Consider the following 13,524-nt stretch of genomic DNA (forward strand, 5'->3'; position numbering starts at 1 on the left):
GATTAATGAGAACTGTAAGGCATATGCAATTTAAAACATTTTTCTGTGGTTTTAAGGAGGAAAAATGCAATCTGGGCACTATAAAGCCATAAGTACTTCCTTTTTTTATGTGCTGCCTTTTAAATGTGCATTACATGTTATGCTTTTGTCTACATGTTAAAATGTGAGTATGTATTTCAGTAGAAGGAAATGCTATTTATTTTTAATTATGTTTGAAAATGTCTGATTCTAAGTTCTTGGCTGTGTTCTTTCCTCCCTCTCCCCTCTTCTGCCCACAGGGCATCAGAGCACGAATTTTGGAAACCCTTGTAATGCTTATTCTTCTTGCGCTGCTTATCCTTGGCATTGTATGGGTGGCTTCAGCACTCATAGACAATGATGCTGCCAGTATGGAGTCTTTGTATGGTATGAAATTCAAAAAAACACCACACTAGTTTATTTTTGATTATGGAAATGGATGCTTTCAATTAAATGTCTTTCTAGTAAATGTTATGTGAGTATTGCACATGTTGTGAAGAAGCTGTACTAGTTTAGTCAATACTATTTTTCCATTAAATCTGTTTTCAGCATGCTGAGAAGTTCCATGCTCATGTGGACATGATATAGGTTAAAAAAAAGTGACGTAAGTGGAGTGGAAGTAAAAGTTGAAGAGATTTTTCAAGCTAAAGTACTTGGGGATTTAGTTGCCTAAAGGTTTATTAACTGAGTAATTCTTAATTTATTCTTGAAAACACAATTATTCAATCCTGAACACTTAAGAAAAAAAGCTAATTCAGTTGTGTTTGCGACATAAGTAGCCTATTCGTAATAAGCTAAGGCTGTGCTCAATACTTTCTTTACAGACCTCTGGGAATTCTACCTCCCGTATTTATATTCCTGTATATCACTGATGGGATGCTTGTTACTTCTGTGTAAGTATCTTCCTGATTATTCCAAAAGATGAATTTGTTTATGCATTTTTTTTAAAGATTAAAGGAAACTTTTTCATTGTGAAAATTAAGATTGTGAAAGTTAATGAAAAAAAAAATTCACACTCAAGTTTACATTTAGGTGTAAAGTTGTTAGGTTTGAGTTCTGAGGTTTGAACAAATACCTTATGTTTTCAGGCTTTGAGGAACTTCACACCTCACCCAAAATAGTTTCAACTTTTAACTTTTCAAAGCAGGTATTTGAAAAATAGGGGCTCCATTCTGCAAAGAAAATCACAAATTTTAAATGAAATGTGTGTGGGAGGTCAGTAGAATGGAGAGAAAGTTATTTTGGAACACTTAGTTTGTCCTATATTGAATAAATGATCCTTCCTTTTTTTTTAATTGAAAATCTCCCTGTATAGACAGAAGCTGGAACACAGTGCAATTAGCTTTCATAATCACCAAGCTGGTATCCGACCAGTCTGGAGGTCAGTTATATGATTGTTTATAAAACAAATGCAGTAAAAACCCCAGCCTTATACCAGCTGGTCCCAGCCAGAGATCAGTCATCTGTGTTTAGGGGAATAAGAAAGATGACAGAAGGCTCCAAATCTCACTTATCATTTCAGCCTCTCCCCCCTCCAATAACTTCTAGAAAATTGCTGAAAAGGGGGCAGAACATCTCCCTTTCTAGATGATCATGTTTTCACCTGTTCTCTGGGGTTTATAGCTTACAGCTAACAGGGGGCTGTCGCTGTGGAGAAAGGGTGGGGAATGATAGATTAAAACAAAACTAAGCAGGTCTGCCAATGAAAGGTGCTGCTCACAGAGACCTCGGTGTCTCCTGAGGTTCTCTGTGTGTGGAGATTCTTCAGTCCACTGTATGAGGGGAGGGGGGGTGCAGAAACAAACCCAAGGGGTTCTGAATCTCTGATGTAGGCTGTTCAAGAGTATTTCATACCAGTTGCTGAATGTTTTAATGGGGAAATCAGTTTACAAGCTTCCTACATCTGTCTCGCAGTCTGTCAGCAGAGCAGAACACACGGAGTGTGCTCTGGGATTATTGTAAACCAGTTCACCAAACTAATGGGGATTAAATGCCAATTTTTGGAAGAGTTATTTATAAAATACAAGCAAATCACTGAAGTTATTTAAGGCCCTCCAAGCTGTACTATCTGTGTAGCTGAAAGGGCAGCATACTGCAAGTGGGGAAGTGGTAGAAACTGGGGTAGTTTCATTAGATCTTCAGCTCACCTAATTGCTGAAGCAGTGTATGAGTAACCCTTACTGCAGTGGTGATTTGGAGCATCACTTCCTTTCTCTTTTCTCCTTTTCCTGCAGGCTTCCTCTGTAGCAGAGGAAGACTAGCTGAGGTTAGGCTTTTTTGAATCTCTTGTATTTTTCCTGTAATACATAGTAGTCACAGTGAAACACTAGTTAATAAAAAGAAATCTAATCCTCACTGTAAAATCTTGTGAGCTTCTCCTTTTTTGGCAACACTGTTATAAATTTATAGTTTTCATTATAATATATCCTCATCCATGCTGTAACAAATTCCCTGGTTCATCTTCTACTCACTTTGGTATTTGAAGGCTGTTCTCTGTAAACTGTTGATTTTTACTAATAATTTGCTATTAGCATGGTTTGAGCCTTTCTCCCAACAAGTATATACGCACCATACCTGGAAACCACCACAGGCTACAATCAAAAAAGGCCCGTTGTTATTTCTTAGAAAAGTAGCTGAGCCTATTGTCAACTGAAGTTCCAGTGTAACTTTGAGAGCAAAGCGACTTCATGATCTCCTGACCTGTGCTAATAGGTGAAACGTGCCTGAGATGTTCTCCAGTGCTGTGGCCAAGCAGTGTTGTTCCATCCATGATGCTGCAGTTTGCAGAAGGGGGGCTGTGTAGTTATTGCCTCTTGATAATGGTTCCTGGACTGCATGAACTCCAGAACTGCACCTGGGAATTGTTTGGGAAAGTGTTAACTGGCCCAGGGCAAATCGTGCCAGGGATAGTTCTGGCAATTTACTGGTGTAGACAATCAAGTCTTAATGCCAGGAATGTATCCTGGCACTGCTAAATTTACTAGTGTAGACATAGCCTCTGGTTCCTCATGCTTTGAATAAATAATTACTTGAGCAAGTTTAAGATATCTGATTATATGGTGTTCCTTGTTGACAAAAAAAATAGCAGTTATGCTCTTGGAGGGGAGAGGTGCTTGACTTGTTCAAAATCCATATGATAGTGATGTGTTTTAAAGTTTGTATTGGAATTTGAAGCTCTTGCAGTTCTCTCTCAAAACCATGCTTGGTTATATGTGGAATAGCACAGTGAACATCCAAATAAAAATCAGTCTTTTAATTAAAAACGGCTATTTTGCATAATCTTTCTTCCTCTGCAGTATGCACGCCAGTGGGACTTTCACGGATGTTTACAGTAATGGGTCAGTTACTGGTGAAGCCAACAGTAAGTGTTACACAAATCTGTCCTCATGTGCTATCTGTTAGAAGGTAGAATGGCATTGGGCTACTTTCTTCTAGGGTGCTTGCACTTCTACATAGTTCTCTCATCAGAGCTTCTATAGTCAGTATTTGTGTAGTCGTTCAAAATTTTTCATATAGCACAAAAGCTTTTTTTCCACAGAAGAAGCTTTTTTTAATAGTATAGACTTCCTCTGATTTTTCCAATTTACGTAACTGCTACTGACATTAATATTTATTGCCAGTATGTCTGTTTTTGCAAATACCTGAAAAGCGTGGGCTTGTTGAGTTGAGGAGCAGAGGGTGTGAGACTAAGGCTGGATAACAAGAGGGGTCCCTGGGGGTGCTCTGGGATGGGTGAAATGTAGGTAGTTGGTGTGTGTAAGAGCTGCTTATCCATAGATACTCTGCTGTTCTTGTACCGAATGCTGTGAGGGAAGGACACATGCGCTAGTGACTTTGCTGTTGTGTTTCCTAGTCTGTATTTACTACAATTTGGGTGTACTTTGGTCTTGCATTCCTGAAAATGCAAAGACAATATATATCTTTTGCTATCTGTAAGCTTTATATTCAAAGCACCTGAAAGGATGTTAGACAGACTTCTTTTATTCAGTTTCAGCTTTCAGTAGCAATTTATATTTGTTCGAAATAGTGCCTTATGTGAAAAGTCACTTTTTAATATACTTTTTCAAAATCTGCACTTTTGTTTAAATCAAATTGAGCGTGATGGTGGTTGTGATTTGAATAGAGGTCAGGTGTACTGTCCTTTCCCCTGTTCCCTAAGTCTCTTCAGGTTGAAACATTGTAAGAGCAGTAACCTGAAATGAAAGTTTAACAAAGTTTGCTTACAGTAAAGAAACAGGTCTCTAACGGAATGGAGTAATCTTTTGTGGAGTTCTTATTTGTATCAGTATTGTAAAGTTGGAGGCTATATATTTAAAATATAGGTTACTAGAACAAATTGAAACCTGACTAGATCAGTGCAGTCAGCAAAACAAGTGACTCTGATACTCAGTCAATTCATGTTTCTGTTTCCAAATACAGATCCTTGAAGACCTAGATGAGCAGATGTACATCATCACTTTAGAGGAAGAAGCAATTCAGAGGAGGCTTAATGGTACGATTGTTCTCATCCTGCTTCAAATGCAGTATTTAGAGTAGAGTGACTCTGCTCAGGAGTATTGATCTCACTGTTACATAATTTCATCTCTCAAAATACAAAATTTCAACATCGTAGTATGTAACAGGCGTTGTAGACTTACATTTCATTACTCACTGTTCAAGATTGGCTCAGGGGTGTGTGTGGTTTGCTTTGGCTTTGTTTTTAGCATTTTCATCAGCTCTAATATGTGAATAGTCTGAGACTGAGACAGCAAATTCAGTAGTTGACCAGGTTCACCACTCGTACTGCGAAATAGTTTGGTTAAATGACTGTATTTTAGCCTGGTCTGAGGAACAGTGATTTGCAAGAGGAGCTGTTTAGTGAATTTAATAATTTAAATAATTCTATTAATGAATAATTATACAAATATTTTAGGCTTCTTGTATTTAGTATTAGACTTTTGCACTTTTTGATAAGGCGTTTCTGTTTTGAAGTATTTCAAAACAAGTATGAAGCCTTGGATTTCTAGAGAGAGAGTATTGCAGCATGGCAGGAACCAATTTTGGAAAATGTATTGATTCTATAAACCTGGAAATCATGTTGTACAGATTCTCTTCTGAATTGCTTTTGACTGCATGGATAAACCATCCATCCACAATTTATACAACTCCTTCAGGTTGGAAAACTAAAGGATATTCATGTCATGACACATCCATTGTTGTGTTGTTATGACTTATTTTAGCCTTAATTTTCTTAATTTCCTGCCTTTCTGTCTTACATGACAGAAGACTGAAGAGTATCTCAATCTTTTCTTCTTTCAAGTCTCAGTAAGTCTCCTTTCGAAGTTGTTTGGTCAGGGAAAGTACCTTTGATAACAGTAGATAATGGAGGTTATCTTTCTTCCAGTGTTTAAAAGTTTTGGACGGGTAGTGACTTCTTTGCGGTAAAGTCAGCCAGGGTTTCCATTTAAGAGTAATGTTCACCTTTGCTCTTTTGGAAGCTTAGGTTTTTATACTGATATGTGTGTATATATGTATGCATTCACATACAGACATGCAAAAAGGTGCATGCAGTGAGTGTCTTTGAAGCTGTGACGGGATTTACAATTGTTCTGTGTGTTTGATGTTAGCTAGCAACTGTAAAATATTTGTTACTGAATATTTTATGTTGTCATGGTGGTTGTGCTTGTGTACAAGAAAAAGCAATACAGAAAAATGACCCACTAGTTGTGCAGGTATCTGTTAGAAGTAGCGCAGAGAGGTTTCTACTATGCAGGTGGAGAATGTGATTATTCAGTTGATGGTTGTCTGCTGTTTCTCTGGATAGAAGTCCGTGCAACAGTTGTTTATATTGCAATTTAGTAATATCACTTGTGAGATGGACCTAGTCTGTAGGTATCTACTCATTGGATCTGGATTTAGGCCGTGTGCAGGTGGCTCCCCTAACCAGTAGCCAAAACACTGCATTCTCTTCCAGCGAATTGGTTTGTATTCGATGTAAAGGGGGACCGCAACCCACCCCCAGAGCTCTCACCAGCCTGCTCTTGAGAGGTGAAAGATGTGGGGCTTAAACGTCCTTTGACAGGAGAGGGAACTGAGTTCTTCTGTTTCGTGTGCTGAAGGAATGGTATTGACGCCACCATTCAAAGGAATGCTTGAAAACCCGTAGTTCGGGGTACAGAGAAAATTAATGGACTTAAGCAGGAAAGTAAATAAAAGTCTAAACTTGAATATAGCATGTAGGTGGAAGGCGGTATGTTACATGCACGAGAAGATATTCTGCAAGATTTTTGTGAGTAATTATTTAAGTAATTTTAAGTACGGTTCTCATGTGGCAAGTGTGGAAAGTTTAATCTTCTCTGCCACAAGTCTTTCTAATAAATACAAGTTATGCCAGAAAAATAGATATGTTTTTTGCCAGAACTCTGAAGGCTCATGTTTACTGTGTTTATTGCATTTTTTAAAAATGTGTACAAATGAAGGTGTGGTGCTAATATTACATCATTAAATGTAGTGCTTGGTGTTAGAGGCTGTCATCTGTGACCTTAGTATTTTCATTGCTGTATTGGAGCAGATAGATTAGGCTACACACTTCCTGCACCACCACTGTTGCAACTCTTCCACGCTTGTGGCAGTGGAAATATATGCGCTTAAGTAACCCTGCTGGACAGTTTAGCAGTAAAGTATTCTAAAATACATACTCCATTTATATGTATAACCAAAGAATTGAATATTTATTAAAAGTGAAGAGGACCAGAGCACAGGCTTCAGCAATACTTGATCGTCAATGCTGATTTTTCTTTTTGCTTGGTGGAATAATAGCTATGACACTCCTAGTGCTGCTTTGCCCTGTCCTAATTAATGTTTCCTCAAACAATGCCTGGACACAGGAAGGGTGTAGCATGAATTGCTGTTCCCACTGAATGGTAAAGCCTGTTTTCAGACAAAAAAAAGTTTAGCTGTGTGAGCTGGTGCCCTTCCTGATCTGTACAGATGTAACTGTTGTGGCGGTGATGCGATTGGTAGTATTCTGTAAAGCTCTTCATATTTGAAAATAAATATGCAGTTTCACTGTTCGATCTTCTTTGCGGAAACTAATTTTCTTCCTTCTCAGATGTCTGCAGTGCATAACTGAAAATGGGAGGAGGAGGGAGGGGAAAGTTTGATCGTGTTATCTACCCTAGTATTTTTATCTATTGAAGAGATACTGGGCTTTGGGAAAATGTTTGTTTCCAGTGTATTATATTTCAGTACCCACATCACTCCTACAGTCGAAGAATAAAGCTGGGACTTTTTTATATTAAAAGAAGAAAGTTGCCTTCAGCTATTAGTTTTCCTGAATCCAAAGAGACGGGTGGGGTAGGATCAAAAATACTTACTTGATCAAAGTTATTGGCTCTGAAGGTATCCTTACCTATGTAAGAAAGATGAAAGGTGTTGTTTTTATTGCACGCTAGTAACAGTGTAATTTTGAACTAATTGGTGTTGAACTGCCAATCACCTAGGGGGAATGCAAATAGATACTCTTACAATTTCCTTTGAGGTACTGAAATCTTATGTCGGGGCTGGAAGAAAAACAGAATAATACCGTTAAATTGACCTTAAATGAGCTGCTTTGTGGCTTTCTTGGAGAATCCCTTCTAACTTTTCATTGCTAGTCCAAACAAGTCTCGTCTACCAATTTGATTTATTGGCTAGACAGCGCTGACATTGAACTTTGTGCATGTTTGAAATAAAGCTAATGTTATAGAGCTTTTAAGAATTTAGCTGCATCCTTTTCAAATACTCTTTTGACTGATCTGAAACTCTGCCTTCCCCTCTCGTAAAATATCCTTTTGTATAATAGCAACCTGTTGTTTGCTACTATTTTTAAGGAGGAACTAGAACAGCACTTAAATGTGATTCAGAATGTCTACTGAAGTGTCTCTTCGGGACCTAGTGTGATCATGCTGACTTTGTTGGAATGACTCCCATGAGTATCAGTGTTTTGAGCTCTGGATTTTTATATTGAAGGGAAGAAACAACATGTCATAGAATCATAGAATGGTTAGAGTTGGAAGGGACCTTAAAGATCATTGAGTTCCAACCATATCTTGAAAAAAGCTTTTCCTCAGAGACCCCTAAATCAATTATGGAGAAGAAGAAAATGCCAGATGCTAACTTGCATTTTCTTACTTTTCCAACTGCTTCCATTAAAGTTCTTGAGAATTGTTCTGCTGAGCTCTGTTGCTGTCCTTTTTCTTAACTCATTGTTAATTAGTCATTCCATAAGGCAAATGTTTTAAACTTTTTTTTTTTTGCAGAGAATGCATCAACCCAAAAGCTTGTTTTTATAATGCTGATGAGATTTGTCTTTTAAAAAAACCCCAACTTTTTCTAACCCCCCTCATATTTAGATTACTTATTTAAAAAACACTGAGAAATTAAACTGGCATTTATATTGCTGGCACTTCAAGTGAACAGAAATTGTTACAAAACAGCTTTTGTAGGTCTTACTGGTTAGTCCTGGGATCTGAGATATTTATGTATTTGAAGCCAATGTAAATATTACCACATACACATTATATCACTGATACCAAAGGTAAATGTTTAGGCATAGCACAGGGGGTTATGTTATATGCAAAAACATATGTGAAAGAAGCAGGTAATTAAACACTTTAACTTTTTGAAACAGTTGGATGCCTCATTGATAATTTGACTGCGTTGAACAAATCAGTATTAATACTCTGAAATAAAGAGAGTAAAGGTTTTTAAAAAAGTCCAAGAAATGCTTATATCTTGGGTTTTAGGTGGGACCTCACTGTACTGGCTGGCTGGGATGAGAAATTTACCTTCTTACCTTGTACTGAGGTTGCTGGCTGGGTGAGCAGGGAACAGAAAACAAGGAAATGATGAGACTGGGCTGTAGAGTAGTGTTAGTGCCAGCAGCCTAAGTGCTATTTAGTTTTTGTAGGCAAATGATCAAGATATGAGATAAAAGCCTGGACGTGACTATTTAATTAGAGATTTCTTAGAGAGTGTTTAAAAAAAGGTGTCTGGAAGATGGTGCTGTTACAGGTTAACCTGCAATGAAAGGTGAGGCCAAGGGCAGGGAATGGCCAACAGGTGAAGAGTGTCGATGTGAATCAAGAAAGAAGATAAAAGAGAGGACTTGGGGTTTATTAAGACCTTGAACTGTCACCACTACAGAGTGTTTTCTCAGTGAGATTGACCTGGAATAGACAGGGAAAGCGTGAGCCCTCTTAACTTATTTTCAGGTGAGATTATTTGTAAATGAGAGGGATGAAAGTGGGGCAAAGATGAGCGTGGGGAGTTTCTGAGTTATCCTGGGAAATGTGTGTCCAGTTTGTGGTGGCAAAGAGTAAAAGCTAAAGTAGGAATAATGAGATCGGAACTGAAATAGCAGATCTCTCGTTGGCATTTCAGAGCTGTACCACTGTATCATTGCTTGAACATTGTGCAGTGTCTTTGGAGGAACTGGAATCAAGAAGAGAAACCACAGTGTGTTTGCACTGGAGAAAATGGGTGGTTGGAAGAGAACAGGAGGTCGAAGAGAAAAGGATGCAGGGGGAGAATGGGCTGGGTTCCCTAGAGCCCACGTAGGGATGGGAGGAAGAGTTGCTGAGCAACTTTCAGGGCAGAAAATTAGCAAAGGAGAGAGGAATTAACATTACGGTTGTCAGTTTTGAGCTGGTGTAGAGGAGAGGGACTGAGGAGTTGCACAACAGTGACATGCATGTACTGTAAGCTGTAAAAATGGAAAGAATAGGGTCTCACGGGTGATTGTGAAGAAGATCTGACTGTGGTTGTCAGAGGGAGCTCTGCGGCACAGAGAGACTGACCAAATTGGGCGAAGTGATACGAGCAGAAGGTATGTCAGCCAGCAAGTCAGCAGTGTGGAAACTGAGTTTGCTGAGTAAAAAGGACTGGGGAAAGGGAGGGAGAGGCAGCAGCTGAAACTGGAAGTCCAACCACCACCTTAGTTTGGAGGCAAAGGTCCGCTTTGTCTTCAGGTTGCTAAATAATAATGCCCTTGAAAGGCATCTAGAGATTCTAGATATACGAAATACAGAGATATAAGAATGAGGCATTTAAGCTGCCGCACTATAACAGGTTTTTGGGCCTGTGCCACAGTTCAGCAGTAGGTGTTCTCTTACTTCTTGCAGTAGCTGGTCAACAGAACAAGCAGGGATTGTAGAAGGTCACACTGTGAAACCTCTGATGTGTCGGACTCCTCTGGTTAGACAGAACTAGAGGATTCTTGACTAAGCCTCTTTTTTTCTTTTTTTTTTTGAAAAGTAGTTGAGGAGTCTCAAAAACCCACCTGCAGTTTAAAGCCACAAGTGTTAGTGTGATGCTTCCTAAATCTGAATTGTCACAGTGTCATACATTCCTGTAGTTAATCTCATCCAAAATAAAATACTGTTTTCTCTTTTCAAAGGTGTGTCTTCCATGGTGGAACACCAGGCAGTAGAGTTAGAACGTGAGCTTGAAAAAGTGAAAAGCAAGAAAACGAACCTAGGTAATACATGTTTTTTTTTTTCTACTGTTTGATGTGGATTGAGGTTTAATAGATGACCTTAAGATGCCGTGTTTAGCTTGTAGCAGTCACTTGATTGATTCCAGTTTGTTCTTAACCAAATGCGTGCATTTGCAGTCCTTTCAAATTGTCATGGTTTCTATGGATGCATCACAAGGAATCATTACACACCTCTAACAAACAAATTTAAGTAGGGAGTCTGATTTGGATGTTATTTTTAACATAATTTTAGAGCAAGTGTAACGCAACTTACTTGCATGGAGCTCAATAACACAGTCTTTTCATATATAATGATAAGCTTACGATTATTTGGGATAATCTAAGACATTACTTTCCTCTCTGTTTCTGAATTATTTCTACAGAAGTCGTATTGTGTTTTAGAACAGTAAAATAATTCTTAGCAGGTTTGTGTCTTTTAAAACTGAAAAGCGATACTTTCGGTAATGGCAGCCACTCAAGAGGGATCTCCCTACTTATTCACAGGCTTGCAGGATTTTTCATTTATCACTGTGTTACGTGCAAAACTAAGACTGTGGTGAAAAACAGTTGTTGGGTTTTCTTTTTAGACACACTAGTGGTGTCTGGTGTGTTGGTCCTGACTTTCTTGCCTTATGTTACAAGAAGAAAATACTGTTTAAATATTTGAAATTCCCTTCTGTCCCTTTAGGTCATACTAAAATATTCATGTAAACAGCCTTTTTTAAAATTCAGTATGTTTTAAACTTCACAAAACTCCTGTATGCCAAGGATAAAAAATGTTACGGTGAAACATGCCTGTAAACAAGAGAGAAAAATCTGCTTCTGTGTCTCTCCCCAGCCTCTCTCTTAAGAGACTCCATGGTTTTGGCATTGCTTTGTACAGCCTTTCAGGGTGGATATTTTTATGAACTGGTTGGTGTCAGTTCAAGATAAGATTAGTTTTCTTATCTGTAGTTATAAGGAGCTTATAGCTACCTGAATGATTTTTACTTGTTTTATTCTAAGATGACTATGGTATTAAGCTTCTGTTTTTCTCTTCTGAACAGAACGGCGGAAAAAAGCTTCTGCTTGGGAAAGGAATTTAGTCTATCCAGCTGTTATGATATTGCTACTGATCGAGACAGTAAGAATTTGTGCTTCCCCCTCACCCCCAGCAAAGAGTATGAATTCTTTGGTCACTTTTGGTCATTTGAGTTTTAATATTTTTGAGTGATGTCTTTAAGCAATGAACTTTATATTCCTTTCTTGAGCATTTTAAAAGAACTTAATGTTATGAAATCTGCTGAGGATAAATGTATACATTTTTAAAACGTGGAATACTTCTAAATAACAAGACTGTTTTCTACTTCTTTATAGTCCATCTCGGTCCTCTTAGTTGCTCTCAACATTCTTTACCTGTTGGTTGATGAGACTGCAATGCCAAAGGGATCCGGGGTAAAGTAAACCTTTCATGATTTTTATAACTCTAGAAATGCTTTGGAGCCCTTACAAAAGTGCAAGTGAGAACTTCTGCTTTAAGAACATTGAAACTAATGAGCCTCAGACTTCTAGGTTTTGGTCTTGTGCAGACATAAACATTTACTATGTGTCATGTTATAGTAAGTTCTCAATAAAACTAGTCCAGAATCTTTATGAAGATACAGTGATTCAGTGAAGTCAGTCTGGAATTTGCATTTTACTTATGTCTCCTACTTTTAAATGGTCTAGAAATGTTCAATTCAAGCAACTGTGTTAAAAAGCAATATGAAAAGCCTGTCTTCTTTTTGTGTTCCTCTTACAAAACATGACAACTTTCCTCCTTTATGATAAAAATACTTCAAGAAAGTAAAGAACAGCAGATAGAGTACTAGTGTCTTTAATTATGAGGGGGTTTTTTATTAACTTGTTAATGCTTTCCCCTGTGTAGAGCTGTGTATGAGCTCTCAGAGCTCTGAAAGGTTTTAGTGGTGATGGCTGCTCTGCCTGTGGTATTGCAAACAACTAGAAGTGTCTTCCTTTGAGACCTCTTATTTGAGTTCCCCACTATGGAGTATGTGTAAAATGCAGCGTGGTGGGTCAGTGCAGTGTGCGTGAAATCAGTCATGATATCTTCTGTCTCAGCAATGCATGGCGCTCAGGTTTGGAAGCTGCTGGTGCGATTGCGTAGGGTGGGGGGGACTCAGAGGTTAGAACATCAGATGCTGCTTAAATACTGAACTGAGAAGAGGCTGTTTTTCATGTAAGATATTAGGTTTTTTGGTCCTGGTAGATGTTAACTTTATGAACAGTTGCATGTATCTTATTAAATGACGTAAAGTATTTTTCCTCCTTGTAGGGGCCTGGAATAGGAAATGCCTCCCTCTCCACCTTTGGTTTTGTGGGAGCAGCACTTGAAATCATTTTGATTTTGTATCCTTTCTTTAAGAATTCTGTCTGTTAACAAGTATTCTGTCTAGTTTTCTGGGACACTGGTAATTTACTAAGACGCTTGCTTGCAAAGAAGAAAGAGATAGGTCAGTCCTTCTCAAGCACTCGAAGTGTTTTTGTTTTGTTTCTTTGGTTCTTAAGACTTTTAGGACGCTGCTGAGAACTCGAGTGAGACCTGCATTCCTCGGAGGTTCTTTTTTCCTTGATTCTCACAGCTATCTCATGGTGTCCTCTGTCGTCGGCTTCTACAGTCTTCGTTTTTTTGAAAATTTCACTCCCAGGAAGGATGACACAACTATGACAAAGGTAAGGTAAAGTCTGTGACGGTGATGGCCCCCTCTTCTCTTTCTTGCCACCCAAGACAAACCGACTCCTTTAGTTAGTAATTGCCCTGAATGGCTCATTTGCAGTGATCAGTATTTGTTTGTAAGCTGCGTAAACACAAACTGGAAGATTTTCAAAATGCTGAATGAGTGGGAAAAAGGATGTGCTCTGTTTAGTTTGGATGGCATCCATTCACTTGTAAAAAGCTGGGAATAGCAGAGCTTGTTAACCAGCTATAGAAAAGCCAGTGAAAGAACTTTTTTCAAAGGAAACGTATTGCT

At 38.4% G+C, this 13,524-nt stretch overlaps 1 protein-coding gene across 3 annotated transcripts in view; it reads left to right on the plus strand.

Moving 5' to 3' along the window:
• LMBR1 (limb development membrane protein 1) overlaps positions 1 to 13,524 on the plus strand; it is a 68,917-nt gene that overhangs the window by 43,896 nt on the left and 11,497 nt on the right. For all 3 annotated transcript variants that reach the window (XM_074157780.1, XM_074157781.1, XM_074157782.1), the window contains 9 exons: positions 279 to 405; positions 843 to 911; positions 3,315 to 3,379; positions 4,438 to 4,510; positions 10,436 to 10,516; positions 11,560 to 11,636; positions 11,870 to 11,947; positions 12,828 to 12,901; positions 13,135 to 13,225. In XM_074157780.1, coding sequence (XP_074013881.1) covers positions 279 to 405; positions 843 to 911; positions 3,315 to 3,379; positions 4,438 to 4,510; positions 10,436 to 10,516; positions 11,560 to 11,636; positions 11,870 to 11,947; positions 12,828 to 12,901; positions 13,135 to 13,225 — 735 coding nt within the window. The remainder of the gene's footprint in view (positions 1 to 278; positions 406 to 842; positions 912 to 3,314; positions 3,380 to 4,437; positions 4,511 to 10,435; positions 10,517 to 11,559; positions 11,637 to 11,869; positions 11,948 to 12,827; positions 12,902 to 13,134; positions 13,226 to 13,524) is intronic.

The sequence above is a fragment of the Numenius arquata genome, chromosome 12 (genome assembly GCF_964106895.1).
Source record: "Numenius arquata chromosome 12, bNumArq3.hap1.1, whole genome shotgun sequence".
Lineage (NCBI taxonomy): Eukaryota > Metazoa > Chordata > Aves > Charadriiformes > Scolopacidae > Numenius > Numenius arquata.